This window comes from Falco rusticolus, chromosome 2, assembly GCF_015220075.1.
Source record: "Falco rusticolus isolate bFalRus1 chromosome 2, bFalRus1.pri, whole genome shotgun sequence".
NCBI classification, from domain to species: Eukaryota; Metazoa; Chordata; class Aves; order Falconiformes; family Falconidae; genus Falco; species Falco rusticolus.
In genome coordinates this window covers 26318878-26336901 of record NC_051188.1, presented here as the reverse complement: position 1 = coordinate 26336901, position 18024 = coordinate 26318878, and the positions used below count along the sequence as shown (strand labels likewise).

The 18024-nt window shown below is 39.5% G+C and overlaps 1 protein-coding gene across 4 annotated transcripts in view; it reads left to right on the top strand.

Annotated features, from left to right (window-relative positions):
- Positions 1–18024, top strand: part of DCLK1 (doublecortin like kinase 1) — a 255169-nt gene that overhangs the window by 204783 nt on the left and 32362 nt on the right. For 3 of the 4 annotated variants that reach the window (XM_037376521.1, XM_037376522.1, XM_037376523.1), the window contains 6 exons: positions 3702–3759; positions 4520–4639; positions 10434–10580; positions 15709–15842; positions 16514–16591; positions 17232–17328. In XM_037376521.1, coding sequence (XP_037232418.1) covers positions 3702–3759; positions 4520–4639; positions 10434–10580; positions 15709–15842; positions 16514–16591; positions 17232–17328 — 634 coding nt within the window. Of the gene's footprint in view, positions 1–3701; positions 3760–4519; positions 4640–10433; positions 10581–15708; positions 15843–16513; positions 16592–17231; positions 17329–18024 lie in introns of those variants that run through there. The other variant, XM_037376524.1, reaches the window with a different exon arrangement.

The window sequence follows — 18024 nt, the reverse complement described above, 5'->3', positions numbered from 1 at the left end:
CCACAGAACCGCAGGTGCCTTTTGGCGGCATTGTTAAAAATAGGGGAACGTGGGGTAAAAAAGATTGAAGGTACTTCACCTGTATGTGAAATGATTGTAAGACTGTTCATGATATCCAGCAGCAGTGCAGAGAAGGCAAAAATCCTGCCAGAGCTAGAGATGTCCAAAAGAAAGAACAATGGAGATGTCAAGGTCTGATAATGAAATTTCACGAGTGAAGTTTTATATCCCTTATTACCAGATCATAGAGACTATTACAGAAGACTGTAACCTCACCTTTGGGCTCAAAGAAAGAACTTTTGCTCTTTAGCCTGTGAGAATGTCATATTAACCCTAGAGAGTAAGTAAAGATTAGATCTCATGGCAGATGATGATAAATTAGCTTGGCTGGTTTTAAACTAGAGTCTCTTTGGAAAAAGACAGGTCCCGCCCTGCATCTGAAAGTGTCTGGCAAGTGCGGAGACCATGAAGACGTCTGTTGGGGAAAGGGGGAAGAGCTGATTTTGTATCAGCTGACAGCGTGCTGGTGGGACTTGGCCAAAACTCTTGTGAGGCCTTTAGAGCTCTGTCAGAGTGAGTTCATGGTGGAGCTGGTCATCTGGAGGGCAATAGCTGTTCAGATCAAACCCCAGCGTCCGAACACTAAACTGGGGAATATGGAAACCTAAAGGAAGCAAAGCAAAATAATATGAAACCAAGAAAGCACTGTAAAACCCCATGGAGGGGGCATGACTGATGAAAAACATGAGTGAAAACATGTAACTAAGAAAAGAGAAAAATGCAAGCTAAAAGAAAAGTGCATAGTGACTGAAACAGATTGCAAGCCAAAATAAAAGGTTGAGATTTTAATACACTGTCATTCAGCTGAAAATGCCAGTTATGCTGAGAGACAGTTCAAATGTGGCGGTGTGCATTTTGCAACTCTTTCTCAAGCTCGGAGAAAAGACATGAATAAAATTAAATATAGGTCCTGACACACCTAAATATAATACTAATTACGATAGCCTTGAGAAGTTAAATGAAAACTGTTTCTTGTCCTCTTGTCTGTCCCACTGGTCCCAGAAGTATCCGGTAACATGACATATCTAATGAATACGTGCTCTAAGAGCATGATTACTCAGGTATTCCCCAATACATGCTTTTATGGTCTCTGACCTATACCATTCCATCGATGCGAATTATATCAGAGTTCTACTTCAGGACATCTTGAAAATTCAAGCAGAACTATTTCTGTTAGTTCCCACTTCTAAAGCAGTATGCCCTTGCCATCACAAGTGTGGAAGGAGAAATTAAAGGCTAAGAGGGTAAATTAAAGCCAGTACGTGTAAAGCCCCTTCAAAAACATTCTTCACAGTCTTTCTAAGCAAAAAACACCTCACTTCAAAGTCTGATATGTCCATCATTTGCAGAGCCAGAATTGATGGGGTGATACTTGGGAGAGAGGACTTTTCCACTTTCTTTGGACATACAGTTCCTGTGTGCATTAGACTTCAAAGGAATAGCGCCATGAGGTGTTAAGCAAGTAGGAATGGGTCTTGTTACACAGCTTCACTGATCACATGGATACTTCTTCTCCAGAGCTGTGGAGACCAGCCCGTGTGCACTGGTCAGCCACTCTGATGCGTCAAAGCTGTTCACAGGCATTTTCCTCTGACAACAAACAGACCGAAGAGAAACCAAAAACCATCTTCCAAATTGACACATGAGGACTTCTAAATCCCATTCTATGTATCTGTGAATGCATGTGCACACACACACACGTGTGCGTACATATATAATGCACACACAAAAGTAATGAAGATAGATTTTTGTCCCCAGTGCAATGGAAACTTTGCAAAAGGTTAAAACAGCCAGTGAGTGTGGCACAGAGCCCTGTTACGAACTAGAGGTCTAACTCTGTGCCCTGTGGTAGTGCTGTGGGTCTAGACTTTTATCCAACTATAATGTGTTTCCTACTTTGTGTGGCACCGTTTTATTGTTTAGATTGAGTGATAGGGGAGAGGTGATATGCCCATTTCACTGTGTGTCTGTGGCATGGCCATGCATATTTTTTGGCGGATGTGTAAGTTGCAGCGCTGCTGACAGCCTGCGGTTCTGCAGCTTTTTAGGGGAAAGGATTTGCATTATCTTGGCTTTAATTTTCTTTTTACCAAAACAAAGAGCAGTCAGAGTTGTCATCTGCTCGTTACATATCTGCTCCATTGTATGCGCAATTTGTCCTGCGGTGTTTTTATATGTGTTCATTTTTAACTTTCAGATACTTCCAAATTCTGACATTTCCTCACTAGCTCAGGTTTCCCAGTGTGTTGGAATACATGGAGTCTCCCATGGCCAACAAAAACCATCAATTTCCTTTCTCATGACAGAAAGGAAGCATTCCTAGGGCAACCAAACAGCTTGAAAGAGACTCCTATTGAAAGAGGGCATACTTTGTCGGAGTTTGAACCCCAGATATCTTAATTTCTAATATTCCTTCCACTACCTCCTCCTTCCATTCCCTAAAAATAGTGTCTCTCATTGCCAGAGGAATTCTCCATGTTTAAATATGGCAATGAAAATGCCCAGTCATTTTCCTAATGCAGTGCTTTCAGTTTATGACTCACTTTGCATGTCCTGTTTGACAGACTGCACACTTTCAGGCATGTTCATTTCTCTATTGAACTTATTATAGATCAATTTAATGTATCAGTTTAACTTTGTTTTGATAAATGAAGAATGAAAAAAAATCACCCCATATGTTTGAGAGGTAATTTTTTTCCTTATTTTTTAATGAAACATGCACCTAAGGGCAATGCAATAGACTTTTGTAAACTGTTTTGACTTTTATTACAAAATGAAAGTGTTTCGGTAAGGGCTTTTTCTTATGTTACCTATTCCACATTTAACCTTATAGTGAAACTAGAGCTTGTGAACAGAGCTTTGTGGTTTCATCCCTACAGCCATCTTTTGGGTCTGTAACTTGATTAAGAAATGGCAATTGATCCTCTTAACTAGTCTACAAGCTGAGTTTTCTGTGTTAGCATTCAATATAATGAATGTATGTATATACAGGGCAGTGATAAATATCATATGGTTTCAAAAAAAAACCATTTAAAAGGAAATGTATTCTCTTTAATTTCTTACTGTCTCCATAACCTTTCATATTCTGTCCTATAAACATCATATTTAAATCTGCTAAGTACCATATACTTACCTAATGCTTAAAACATTATTCCAAGGACTGACGTTTTTGTCATAAAACTTGTAAGTACAGATGTGCAAACAAATGACTTTTTATTTTAAGTGAAAAATGTAAGTAATTACCATAGCTTGTATTTTTTTATATATAATAGAAAACAAAACTTTATGGTTTTGAGAGGATTTGGATTTGTAAATGCTATATAATATTTTTACATAAAACTGCAGAAGAAATAACAATTACCACTATAAAATGAAAAAAATCAAGTGACTGTTTTGCAAACATCAAAATGTCTTCATTTTTCTGAAAACATGCTTAATACCTTTTTCTTGGGCACACATATTCAATACATTTGATTCAAGTTCACAATTCCAGTCAAATCCAAGCTTCATTTCTTGACCAAACAAATACTTGAATAGAATCCCTGCCCAGACTTACTGTGCTCAAGTAACAAATATAAACTTGCCTGAGAAAAATATTCAATGGGATTGAACATACAGTTTTTTCTTTTCTCTTTCCTCAGATCAACTGGTAGAGAATATGCCCTGAAAATAATCAAAAAAAGTAAATGTAGAGGAAAAGTAAGTACAAGAAATCATATGAGACCAAAACATTTTTTCCCCAAGAAACATTTTGTGAGAAATCCATTTAGGAAGCTGTCGGTATTTGTCTTCTTCCTGGCAAACGTTAGAATCTTTTTGGTTGAAGCCTTTGCTTGGCCCCTGGAGACCCTTGGAGCATCCATATAAAAGGCTGCAGTGTGCCTTTCTAGATGCATGGGTTGATTCTCCAGTTGGTTGGTTGTGTGGGGGCACTCCCCTTGCTCTTTACCCCGCAATTATGTCCTCTAACTTTCATAATTGCAGATGTTATAGAAAACAGAAAAAAAATAGTAATAATTATAACAACACCTGTCACTATGTCTAAGCAGTATGCAAGATTAATCAAATTGATGTCAATTTTATACCAAGTGACTGTTAACTTTTGAAATCTGTAACAGAAGATGCTGTCATATTTTTGAGTCAAGATTCTGCAGCAGAGAAAAAATTTTAGAAGCTTTCATATTTAATGTTTCTCTGCATCAGAAGCATGTCTTTTCCTCCATTTCTTTTTCTATGGTCTACTCTCTGTTCTTTTTTCAGTTATCACACTGATGTTGTTTCTAGACACGTTCCTTCCATATTGCTGAAGGCAACATCTGTTACCTTTTTTTTTAAAAAAAAACAAACCTGAAGAATCCATGTAGGTCCCAATTCCCTCTGCTTTTTCCACTGTGAAAGTTTTTCCCACTAACCCACAGTCATTAAAGATATTTTTTTTTAATTTTTTTTTTTGTGGCAGGAACACATGATCCAGAATGAGGTGTCTATTTTAAGACGAGTCAAACATCCCAATATTGTACTTCTGATTGAGGAGATGGACATGCCAACTGAGTTGTACCTTGTCATGGAACTTGTAAAGGTGAGCATTTTGGAGGCAAGCTGCTTATTAAGAATTGTTTCAAACAAAATTTCATTGGTACTAAAGCTTACTAAAAATTATGGAATCACAGAATATTTTAGAATGGAAGGGGTCTGTGCAGGTAATCCTGTCCAGCACCCTACTGAAAGATGTGTAAGCCGCTATTAGATTTATTTGTATAGCTTTCAAATGTTTCCACTATTTCTCTGACTTTCTGTAAGTGCTCTGTGGACAATACTTTAGAGATCACCAGTTTTATTTGATCCCCCAAAAGAAGTCTTCTACAAAAGTTTTATCTTAAAGAAACACATCTTCCTTAAAGTGAATTGAAAATATACCCAGTCTGAATAGCTGTAAATACCAGCCTTCAAAATACAGTATTCTTTAATAAAATAGTTTAATTAAATTATATTCATTTATGTTATGTTTAAGCAATAATACCTGTCTTTTTTCCTTCTTGATAATAATTAAGCTGGAGGAGGGGGGAAGTGAAAGAGAAAAACCTGCTATATAAAACATGGCTCTATTTTTAAAAGTAAGTTTGTGAATGCAGTATTTTACATTTGGGACACTATTTATTTTTTTCATAGTAACTTCCAGATCTCATGCATTTATTTCACTCACTGGTGGAAGTGAATATTCAAACTAGATTAGGAAACTCAGACCAGGTCATCACTTGTCCCCGTACTGTCAGCAGTGCAGTGCAAGAAGTATGAATTTAGCTCTTGATTCTAGTACTAATACACAAGTATGTCACTGTGCATAAAAAATGGCAAAAATACATTTAAGTAAATTGTACAAATAGGACAGAAAACCGCTGAGGACACCTTGTCCTCCATACTTTAACAGAATACATATTTTTCACATTCACTAATGGGATTAGTGACTTTCTTCCTCAAGTATTCTGTGGGAAGGAGGTCTTTTCAGCAGCCACCTTCATTTCTGTATCTTGATCAGCAGGTTCTCCTGGGGCAGCCTATCATGCCTACACCTTGGAAATCCACAGTTTTAAGTATTTTAGTTTTAAGGACAAAGATTACTATAAAGCTGTGCAGCAGCAGTATTTCTGTGCAGGCCTGTTGTATGTGCATGCTTAACACTTGTGAGCAAATCAGGCACTCTGAACCCTGGCACACAGCTCACTTCCATTTATCTTGAATTAAGTGTGGTCACCTTTGGTAGATATCCTCTGTATCCATGGTTAGAAAGAGGCACCACCAGAGGTTGTGAGAGAAAACAATTTTGGCAAGCAGGATTGTTTTCTGCTTTGCTCTGGTTGTAGGTGGAGATTAGGGGATGCTCTTAATGTAGGCACCTCACTGAGATGTTAGATAGGACAATTCTAGGTCCAAGTGTTTCTTGAAGAACTTCCCAATCTCGGCTGGAATACGAGAGCAAAAAGAATGATTCTTTTTTTTTGTTTGCTTTGTTCCATTATCCTGTGCTCTATGGCAGCACCAGTGACACAAGCTATGTTCCCAGTGCAGAGCTGGAAGGCTGTCAAGTGTGACCCATGGGTGGATGGCCACAAATTTTCCCTGTCCTTGTGGCAGACCAGGAAAGCTGTTATCCATGAGAAGCTCAAGCCGTGCCCCACAGCTTAGGAAATGGCAACATTGTCCTCTTAGGTTTGAGCCTGCCAGATGACCTTCTTGGCTTGAGTGGTGCTATGGAGCTTATGGTCCTACTAAACCAGCTGTCCACCACCTCCAAGCTCTGAGGAAGCACACTGGGATGTGCTGGTGGCAAGAAGCTGACAGGATACCTAGCATCCCTGTTTTGTTTCTGATGGAGAGGTTAAATCCTACAAAAAAAGCATAATCCTGGCACTCTTCCATGCCATGAATCGTTCTGTGTAGACAGTCCCAGAAGCATTTCCCCACCTTCTTCATAGTCACAGCGCTCTCTTGCACTCAGGAGCGTAACATGAAACAGCACAGCTTCAGATCAGGTGCCATTAGCCATCTAACACTATTTTAACCATAATTAGTGTTATTTTCCATAAGCGAACGCATTCTGAAATCCATGTTACTGTAGCTTTTTCCCAGTATCTGTAAGAACTTGTTCAGAGGTACCTCAATACTCTTACCAACTTGTAATCTAATGTAGCCACAGCTTCAGCCTGCATTGACAAATCCTTCATCTCGGCCCCATGAGGTGTGCTAAGAAGTAAAAGCTGTGCCTTGTCTAACATGTCAAGACGTAAGCACATAGCTGGTTTTATGGGTGCAACCTGCTGTTCTATTCATGCTGGAAAAATGTTCAAACTGTAGTCTCTGGTGGATTTTTAATCAAAGTCCTGCTCAGCTAAATAAGACAGGAGGGGACCAACAACTCTTACAAAATAACTAGCCTAAAAGATGTATATAAAGGAAACTATCCATTATATTCACTTTCTGGAAAAATCTGTTTTCTTGCATTCTTTCTTCTTTACTCTTCAGAATTGCTGCACATACCAAGATATTTATGCTTTTAGCCATGGTATAGGAGGGCTTTATAGACATCTCTTTAGTTCAGCTATCCTAGTGAGCACAGTGCTAATGTTCTTTACTTTTATGTGGAATAATAAAAGAAATTTAGAAGAAAGACCCTGATCCTGGGAAGTCAACTTTGTTTCTTTGAAGCAAACATATATTCCTTAATATTTAATTGGGAAAAAAACCCAAACTTGTTATACTCTATGGGCACCAGGGAAGGTATTTCTGGAAAGACATTGATTGTTAATTCACCAGTTGCTGACTGTTACCATTTCAGAGCCTGCACTGTTAGAATTGATTAACCATCTGTTATTGACTGACTTTTGAAGACCTGACTTTAAATCAAACTCACAGACAGGAAAGAAATTCATGGAGAAAAGGCTTGATACTGCAAAGCACGGTTTCAGTTAATACCACCCTGCATTAATTGGCAGTAACATGTTTGACATAAGTGGCTGCTGCAAATGGTGCCCTCACCTCATGGCAGATAGGCCATTCATTGCTTTGTAAAGTGTAAGAAAAAGCACTTCATAAATACAAATATAAACACATTGCAAGTGGTGCTTGTAAAAGGAAGCAAGGACCTGGTTTCTGGCACATTGCCTTTTTACACAGCGAAACAAAATTGTTATTCAAACCTAACAGGGGTTTGGCCAATTTAACAAACAAGATTTATTGCAGAGTTTCCTTCACTGCTCCAGGATATGATTTCACATTTGCAGAAGAAAAGAGAGATTATATCATTTACATAACAAGCTAATAAATAAATAATTGGTTACCGTACTTCCAAATATACTTCCTTATGTGCTCATATTGATAAAAACTGCATTCAGATGTTGCTGGTCCCATTTTACTCCAGAATAGGGGATTTAAGACTGAAATGTCATCCTGAACTCACATCTTGTGCCTGAATAAATGATAGTGACCTGCAGTGTGAATTGGCTAAGCAGAACCTTGCAGGTTAAAGTGCTCTTTGGGGAAAGGGAAGTCTGAAAACAATTCTGCCTGATATAGCTGTCAGATCTGTTAACTCTTTCCAGGGCATCACCTCCCTTTTAAGTGCAGAGAATCCCACAGACTAAATATATGCTCTTTTCTTAGCGGGCTACCTGGTAAGAAACTTTACCAAGTAAAGTAGACTGCTTAAATGAAGAAAGTTATTCTGCTTCAGATTGCCTCGACCATCTGTTAATGTGCTTTGCAGCCTCTATTTTTTTCTGAGTTTAAGTTTCTCTTGCACATGAACATTTTTTCATTTTCTTCTGACTTTAGACCAAAATTTTCCCTTCTCTTTTCAAGGTTCAGCTTTTTTCCTTCTTGCCCCTTGCATCTCAGCTTGGACCATTTCCTTTGTTTTGGAGGCAGATCCTTTGCTGTGGCTATTGACCCTTCTCGTGAGCATCTGGAAGGTATTAGATAAGACCAAAGATCTGTCTAATCCACTACCTCATGTTAAAAAGCAGCTGGAACTGAGGCTTCACAGGAAAGAGGTTAGGGAAAATAGGTTATTTTTCCCACATATTTTGCCACATGCTGATATCTAATACTTGGGGATCAGATAATGCCATGAAGTACATGGTACTGTACTTTTGCCAAATATTTGGCCTTTCTCTCTAATCCTCTCTCTGGTTTAGCTTGGCCTTTTATTCCTCCTTTTCCTTGACACTATGTATCTTGATGCATCTTAATCAGTCACTGGTCAGAGCAAGCGGTTTTGATGTGGTCCAGATTTGACAACAGTGGGCTGCAAGCAGTTTCCAAAACTAGGGGTTTGCATCTACAGTGGGAATAAACCTGCCAGGGCCGACCCCAGCTGCACCTCAACAATGCTACATTTTTAATACTTTCTTTGGGTGTTTTTTTAACTAGTACTGTCTGTTTTCTCAGGTTTGTGTCTTTGGTGATTGTCTTTTTCTACCTTTTTCTCTGTAGCCATGATTCCTGGAAAAAGATCTTGTTTTGTTTCTTCCCCCTCGTCCTTTCTCTTAGTGAAAACAGTGTTTTCTCTGGAGCCGAGCCTTAGAAAAACCCAACAAATAACTTGAAGCTGTTGATAAAATCATGAGAGTTGGCAAAGCTGGGACTCCTCTGTTGCCTTCAGAAAGCACCTACTTTTCTTTAAAATACAGTCTCCTGTGTTTTGGGTTTTTTCTTGATGTTTTGACAGCAGCAGGGATTTTTTGCATTATTTTTGCAGAATTATCCTTTCCCTCCTTTTGGTGGTGTTGTGTGTTGTTTATAGTGCTGCTTTGATTTTGGCCGAAGGACCAACACCTCTGAGTAGTATCTCTCAAAAGATGTTTGTTTTTTCCCTCCACTCTGTCAAGGTTTCTCCTTCATCTCCTCTTTAAACTTTTTTTTTTTGGTCTTTCTCCCAGCACTGACATGTTCTTCTTCCCATGTGCCCACTCAGCTCTGGAAATACAGTCCAAATGTCATGGCTGCCTCAGATCCTGGTGAAGATCATTTCAACTTTGAGGACTTCAACTTAATTTTCCTTCTTTTCTTCTTTCTTTCTCTCTTTTTTTCTTGTTTTTTTCTTTCACTGCCAGTAGCTTTTAGCTGAATTAGACAGCACAATGAGCTGGAAATGGCACAAGGTGCCATCTGTATTTGTAGCTGTGGTGAAATACTAATGTTAATTCTCAAGTGTCTTCCAGTATGATTGTCTGACATATATGCTGGAGAGTTCTTCAGTATTAGCTGCGAGAAGCATCACACTACCCAAAACTTCACATCTTGTATAGAGAAGGTGGCTTCTAAAATCCATGTTTTCAAAGTTTTATGAGATGGAAACAAACTTTCAAAATATGCTAGCAGTGATGACAAGTAGCCGGTTTGAGTTTTACTCAGAGTTCTTTCATCCTTCTGGAGTGCAGTTAGGCTTCAGGAAAAAATTTGACGTCAGCCTGTTTGTGATTATAATAAAGAGTGGCAAGGGTTGGTACGTGAGTGACATCGTGACAGGCAAGTATGTAGGCATGCCAGAAATTTGCAGCAGAGGCTCTTAACACACAGGTTGGCAAGTGCTGGACATGTGACAAAACCAGCAGCAGGTGGGAATTGTGTTCAGTAGAGATTCCAGCCTCTTGTCTGACCAACTAAGCCATGACAAATTATTCTGAATTACTGATATGTTCAGCTGCCATTATGGGGGGATGTCATTACAGTACCCATTGTTTATAGCTGCAAGAAAGCTGTGCTGCTCCTCCCTCCTCCTCCTCCTCCTCTATAAATGATGCACCTTGATCTTCTCTACATTTTGCAGTCATTTCACAAGCAGTATTGCTCAAGGTGCCATGGTAATTTTTCTCCAGGGAGGAGATCTTTTTGATGCTATTACTTCCACCAACAAATATACAGAGCGGGATGCCAGTGGAATGCTTTACAATCTGGCCAGTGCTATCAAATATCTTCACAGCCTGAACATTGTCCACAGGGATATCAAGCCGGAGAATCTACTGGTAAGTGAAGATTCAACTTTTGGTATTGTTGATAACTTGAGAGTGTGTGAGAGAAGGTCTGTACTTCTTCCTCCTTCCACACACCCGCCAAGTTTATTTCAGTCTTTTAAGTTATAGGTCTTTTCATTTTAACCTTGGCATTGTAAAGCTTTCCTAAGAATAACAGCTATCACAAAAAGTACAGTAACAAGCTGGTATGTCTAGACTGTTCTCCAGGACATGGAGACAGAGTTGTTCCAGTGATCGCTAGAAGTGACCTTTTAGTAAGCTGCAGCATCATTTCAAGCTTCTCATGAACACAAAGGTGTTCTGTCCCCAGCAGACTATTCTGTACTTCTGCAGCTGGCTGAGTAATTAGCAGCAGTTCAGTTTTACAAACATGGTGGGTGTAAATGTTGAGCCCTAATCACACAGTACGTCAGAGCACAACCAGGAAGAGACTTCAGTGTCCTTCCTTCCCCTGCTGCACCTCCCAAATAATCCTATAGCACTTTTTATTAAGCCACTTTTCCAAATAGATAGCCTAAATCTTCCTTTTCCTGACTGACTCTGTATGAACCCCTCGCCACTGAAGACAATGAAAAACACACCCTGGCAATAAGTCCTTCTTCTGAGAATTTTGCACTTTTGAATGCAGCAATTTTTGTTCTCCAATTGATATTGTTTTATCTTTTTTGAGAAAGTAATTTCTCCCTGTTATTTCACTGTTCTCTGAGTTTTCCCAGATTTGCTGTCATGTTCCAGTATCAAGATGTCCCAAATTTCCATATATTCTGCAACCATAAAAAAATGCTTAAGATACCTGGAGTATCAGTTCTCTCAGCTGTGTGCTCTCTGTCATGATTTAGTGTATTTAGTCCTGCTTGACACTGAAGAGGATTTATGGGAATCTTGATTCAAGCAGATCTAACTAAACTTCCAGGGAGTGGGAGTTTTACAGTTGAGTGGTTTACTACTAGCAGTAGTTTACTCTAGTGGCAGGTGCCTTTATAATTCTGGGTGAGGAAGTAGCCTGTCCTTGTTTTCCAGAATCTGCTAAGAACATGGGTGGCAGTTTCACTAGACACTAATGATTGATTAGCACCACCCTGGTGCTGGTGTGGGTGGCTGCAGGCAGAAGTGATAGCAATCGCATGCCAGGGTTCATTAATGCTGTGACTCGGAGTGTGCAGGAGGGGCTTGGTCTGGGGCAAGGCTTGCCCTGCTGCTGTCTTGACATGTCTCTAAATGCCTAAATTCTAACAGTAGACAAGCTTTTTGGGGAAAAGTGGAAAGTAGGCAGGAGGTGGGGGCAACAGGGGGAGGATTAGATTTTTATACCCAGCTGTCCCTAGTAATTACCCACTACCAGGAATGATCACACCATTTGCATTGTAGCTGCATTTTTCCAGTTATGCATATGTAAAGGTCCTACATTGATATTGATACCGAGCAGCGAGGATGCAACTCTTAACCTCTTGCAGAATCCTAACTCTCAAAAGCCAGCACTTGATTCACAAATTACATTAATTCTCTAAAATTTATCAGGTCCTGGAAAGGAATGAACGCTGGTTTAGAAGAACCCTTTGCAACCAACCTTACCCAAGTTCTAACCCTGTCCCTGACACTGGCTGTCTGCGGCCTCGGTGTCTCTTGACCTTTCTACTTTTATTCTCTTATTTGTCGGATGGGATGGGTAGTTCCTTGTATCACAAGACTGCAATTAGGGTTATTTTCATGGCGTTTATAAAACACTTGCAAAATGCCATATGGGTCTTAGCCTTTCTGTTGCTAAAGACCTTCCTGCCTCCTGCAGCCTGCCTTTTGCTTGCAGCTCTGTAACCCTTCACCTAAGTGGTCATGTCAGTATTTTTCCCTTGCTGTGCTTGTGCTGCTGCTTTCATGCTATTACTGTCACGGCCTTGCACCTGCAAACCCTGGTAGTATTGTTACAGCAGGTCCTCCTGGTCATAGGTGTGAGAATCAGCCCTTTCCCCTCTGCCCTTAGGCTACTCATGGGTTGTAGCTTTAGGTTTAGGGGAGCCTATAACAGACCTGCCCCAAATGAGAGTGGAGCAATTAACTAGGGAGGGGGCAGCATCTGCCCGGATCAGTACATACCCCAAGGCTAATAGCCCGGTTAGCAGGAAAAAACAACAAGTAGTGTGAGCAAGGCCTGACAAAAGCTATAGAGTTACTGCAGGCAAGAAGATACAAGGGGTGAAGGGGAATGTGCTGCTCTGGAGGGGACACCCAGAGAAGGATGGTCCTCTGGAGCCTCCTTATTGCATCTCTTCTCAGTTCTGGGGAGGGCTTTTCCTTTCTCCTCTTCCTGTCTTTCCTTTGTTTTTTTTTTCCTTTTTCCCAAAAGTAACTTTATGATTATGGCTGATGTGTCATATAGCTATCAGCTGTATATGTGATAGAGCTATCAGCTGTAGTCCCAGCTGATAAATCTTGGGGGTGTGTGAACCTGTCTCAATGTCCTGTGTGCACCACCGGTTATTTTTGTAAGTCCTTAAACATTCTTTATTATCCTCAAGGCATGCAAAGCCCACCTAACAGTCAACTGTCCAAGAGTTTAAGGTATGCTGAATACCTGTGATTTGTTAGCACTTTTTTTGTTCTCTAGAGAGTATCTTCCATGTTTTAATTGGAACATTTTTCATAATTGCTGCTATTTAGCATGTTTATTTTGTCAAGTCATGGGATGTCTCTATAGCCATATAATAAACCCTAGAGAACAACTCTGACTGTTGCCATCTGCACCGATCACAAGAGCAGCTTAGAAAATACTGACAGTCTTTATAGTAATAGGATACATATGGTGGCACACAATTATGTGTGGCTGCATTCAATTAGTGTTGTACAATTACTAAGTTTTATTGCTTAGTTAAAACAGTGAAAGCACTACATAGTGGGTAATTTGCACTAATCCCCATTTCTTTAATTGCCCTTCAGTATTTAAATGCAGCAGAACATATATAGCATTTGTTCTGAATAACATGAGCGTTAAATTATCTTTCACATTCCTTGACTGGCAAGTAACATACCACAGCTTCACATTGGGCTCTTTTTATATGGAGTTATAACAGGGTGAGGAAAAGTTACTTTCTTCAGTTTTACAAGTGAACTGAAGTAGTTTTCCAAGGAAAGTGGTTCCTGGAAACAGATGGGACAAAATACTAGAAAACACACAGCACCAAACCTTCTGCATTGGTAAATATTGCCAAACGAGCCTCTTCCGTAATTAATTTCTAGGATATATGAGTCATACAAGGTGTGGTATGTTAAAGGAAAGAACTTATGAAGGTTCACTAAGTTAACACAACTTAGAGAGGGCTTTGTAAAAGGTAACCGCATGAAATAGAATATGAGATGCTAATTAGACCGGATTCAGCTCTTGATGTCTAAGTGCACGCTTTACATTTTTCAGCAAGTGAATATTTAAAGCTCTAGTCTATAGCCTTTAATTAAAACTGTTGTTGAAATGAGATTTATTACTGCCATTTCAGAGAGCACTTTCTTTAGTTTCAGCAACCAGATGTATTTAACAATCTGTGTTTTTAATAAAACCGTAATTGCTTTTTTTTCCAGGGCTTTTCTATAAGCCTATCTTTTTTTCTGGCTTAGTAACACAGAAATGTGAATCCATATCAAATTGCTGGTCCTCTTAAAGTCCAGCTGTATTATAAAAATAACATAAGGAAAGGAGAAGAAATTTGTGTATTCTGAATGTCTGCTTGTGGCTGTATCATCTGGACAGAGGGTTTTTTTTCTCTAGACATGACTAACTAACAGGAGAAACTGGGTGGTGGTGGTGTATAAAATAATTATTATGAGCTATAGCAGATCTGTAGCAAACATTGGCAAGAGACTTCAAGATTTCATTTTTGCACCAAGTGAACTGTTCATGGGTCCATTGTAGAATTTATTGTATTTTTGTGAGACAAAGATCTAGGATTTACCTCTGCAAACAGTTGTAGATAAATGTGATTTTTGATGTAGGAGTAGCTGGTCAAGATGGGTATTAAGGATGATTTTGGTTTTGATTGTGAAGTATGACTGGTTTTGCACGGTGTTACTGCTAACTGTTGTCAGGACATCACTGCTGGTGAGCCAGATTGCATGGAGTTTTGATTCGGGTTGCAAAATAATAGTGATGCATACATACTTTAAAAAGGCCTCCTATAGACTGTTTCCATTTTTTAAGGTGCTGTTGTGGTTAACAGCATTAAATTCCATCATAAACGGTTTCAAAATGAGAAGCAAGAACCCAAACCAGCAGCTGGATTAAAGAAAGACTCACAGTCTAGTGTTTAATTTAGATGCATTTTAGTCTGTTTTGATTTTGAACATTTTTTGGTAAGTTTTCAGTGTTTGCAGGTTTAGGGTTGTTCCTTTGCATTAAGCCAGCTTTTAAAAATGTGTATTTTTTACTGATGTTTCTAGCTTTTTTCTTGTGACTGCATCTTAATCTCTATTTGCATCCATAAAAACCCATGAAAGATCATGTTGCTGCTGTGAAGACCCCGTTTTAACACAGGATTTTCTTGTATACTCATTAATAGCCCTACCTGTGTCCATTGATGATGACGGTAACATACCACTAAGTCACTGATTGGAGTTTAACAGTCATCCAAGAAGAGGATAGTGTTGCTAGGTGAAATAGTCCAGCCACAGTTGTGTCTCATGACTTCAACACACAAAGAATCTGTTGCTGCTATCAGTGCAGTCGCTGCTGCATTATCTAAGAAGCTGAAATTCCTGTGCAAGCCTTTAAGCTCTGTGGAAGTTAAAGGAACAAACTCCAAAACCCTACACTGTGTATCGGCTGTCAATGGGGAGTTGAGCTAGGAACGTCACTACTGGAAGGTCAGACCTTTGCTTCTGAGCTTTAGCTTCTAGCAAGTAGTATGTCCTTTGTTGGCCAGGTAGCAAGGTAAGTTCTTCCCAGACACCCTGACTACATGCAAGGGAAGTTGTCCAAATTGTCTGTGAATTTTCAAAGCATGCAGAGAAGTATGTTGTTAGTAAGGAGAAGAAAAAAGACTGTAAATTAGAAGGAACACTTCAGGCAGTTAGTAAATGATACAGTAGTTACCTTGACGGTATTGCATTAAACCTTTGAATTTTCCTCCTGATTTAGGTTTATGAACACCAAGATGGAAGCAAGTCCCTGAAGCTAGGAGACTTTGGCCTAGCAACAATTGTGGATGGACCTCTCTATACTGTTTGTGGCACCCCAACATATGTAGCTCCAGAAATCATTGCTGAAACTGGGTAAATCACTTCTAGTGACGATTCACTGGTGTGTACACAGTGGAGGTTGTTCTCGCCAGTATGCCAGACAGGAGTTCTTGCAGTAAAGACTTTTATGCTGCTTTTGCTTGGGTATGATGCAGAATCATGGCTCGTAGAACAATTTAGTTGGAAGGGGCCTCCAGAGGCTATCTTGTCCAAACGAAGGACAGCTTTGGAGTTGTGTCAAGTTGCCCCCAACCTTCTCAGCTTAACACTCACTCACAAAGAAGCCATTTTCAGATACAATAAAAATAATTCTTAAGCTGTCCCCAGAGACTGCTAATTACCATTCACTTAATTTTATTTCATTATCACACACTGTCCTCTTCTGATCTGTTCCACAGAGTAAACGCCTGCTGGCTTGAGCAGCCTTTGTCACCTTTGCAGGCTTCATGTTGGTAGGCATCACTTCTAACTCAGGAATACAGCACAACGTCTTCTGTGCACTCCTACATTTTGATCTAATGTAGTTTTAAGATGTAAATGTAAAAAAGATTTGAAAGCAGAATTAGGATAGGTAGGAAGGACACAGAGAAAGTTCAGATGAGAGTATATAAGAAACTGTGAATAATTCTGAAAATGTTTCCTCTGTTCTTGCACTGTAGTTCATAGGAGTTGGATGTCTCTAACCATGTCTCTCACACTTCTAGATATGGCTTGAAGGTGGACATCTGGGCAGCGGGTGTGATTACTTACATCCTGCTCTGTGGTTTTCCTCCGTTCCGTGGGTATGGACCAATCTATTCAACCGTCCTTGTTCTATGAATTGATCACTGTGCTGCCTTTGCATGAAGCACAGAGATTCCCACTGGAAAAAGTTCTCTGCTCGTAGAGTTTGGGTTTTCCTGTGCTCTGCACAGTAATTTACACAAGCCCCATAAAAGTCTGTGATTTTACTGTAAAATGTCTGTCTCATGTTTGTTTATTTTAGTTTAAACTTCATTGCATTACAAAACAAGAGCCTCCATTATGGGTTCTGGGTGCCTTTGCCTGATGTTTAAAATACACAGTGAAATAAGCATCTTCTTTCATGGACCAAATACGACATACTTTGTGGTCAGTAAAAGGTAATTAAAATGTAAGCCACTTAATAAGGACATCAGATCATTTCTCTCCCTCAGAGCAATTGCAAAGTTATTGACAATCCTAAAGACAAGCAGGTTACCTCAGAAAGAATGTACCAATGCACTTTGTTTTATGATCTTACTATTCACACCCTTGGTTGCACGCCTGAGGGGAATCAACAGCTTCCAAAAGCATACTAAGAGATTGCCAATTAAAAGCAATTTGAAGCAGCCTATTGAAACCAGCTTTGGAAATAATCTTTGTGGATTTTTTTGTTGGTTTTGTTTGGTTTTTACTTTACAGAAGTGGAGATGACCAAGAAGTGCTTTTTGATCAGATTTTGATGGGACAGGTGGATTTTCCATCTCCGTATTGGGACAACGTTTCTGACTCTGCAAAGGTGGGTTTTATAGTTGATGATACTCTCTTTTCCAATATTACTCCCAGTGCCAGTATTTAATGCATGTTGTTCTTTCACAGTACTGTATTTGACATGTCTCACACTTCCCTGCTACACCTATAAATTCCTCTGGGTCACCAAGTATGTTGTCATATGATCACTGTCTGTTAGACTCCAGGTGGTTCTGAAATGGACCCTGTCTCTATATGATGTCTCACACACCAGAGGCACCAGCAGCCTTTACTGATCAAGAAAAATTTTGAGTAATTTTGCTTGACCTGCACTTCTTAGCTTGAAAGCTCCTTGGGACTGTACTTTCTTTATATGTACTTATGATGGGGACCAGGTACCAACCTGAAGCCTTTGAATATTATGTAATAATATTATAGGGAGGCTGTTTTCCTCTTATTAATCCATTAGATGATATGTCTGTTGTTTCTTTATTCCAAAAAAACAGGCCTCACATTACCTGTAACTCCTTATTGTTGTCAGGGTCGTATGAAACACAGACTGGTTCCAGCCACCAGTTCATGGTGTAGCCTTTTGGTACATGGCACAAAGGACATAGAGCTCAAGGTGTGCTAAGGCAGACACAAATCCTTTTCAAGTACAGATCCTGACAGTAATCATTACACTTTCAAAGCAGATCAAGGGGTTTTAACTCTCATTAGTGCACTGGAGCAGCAGTTTAAGTCA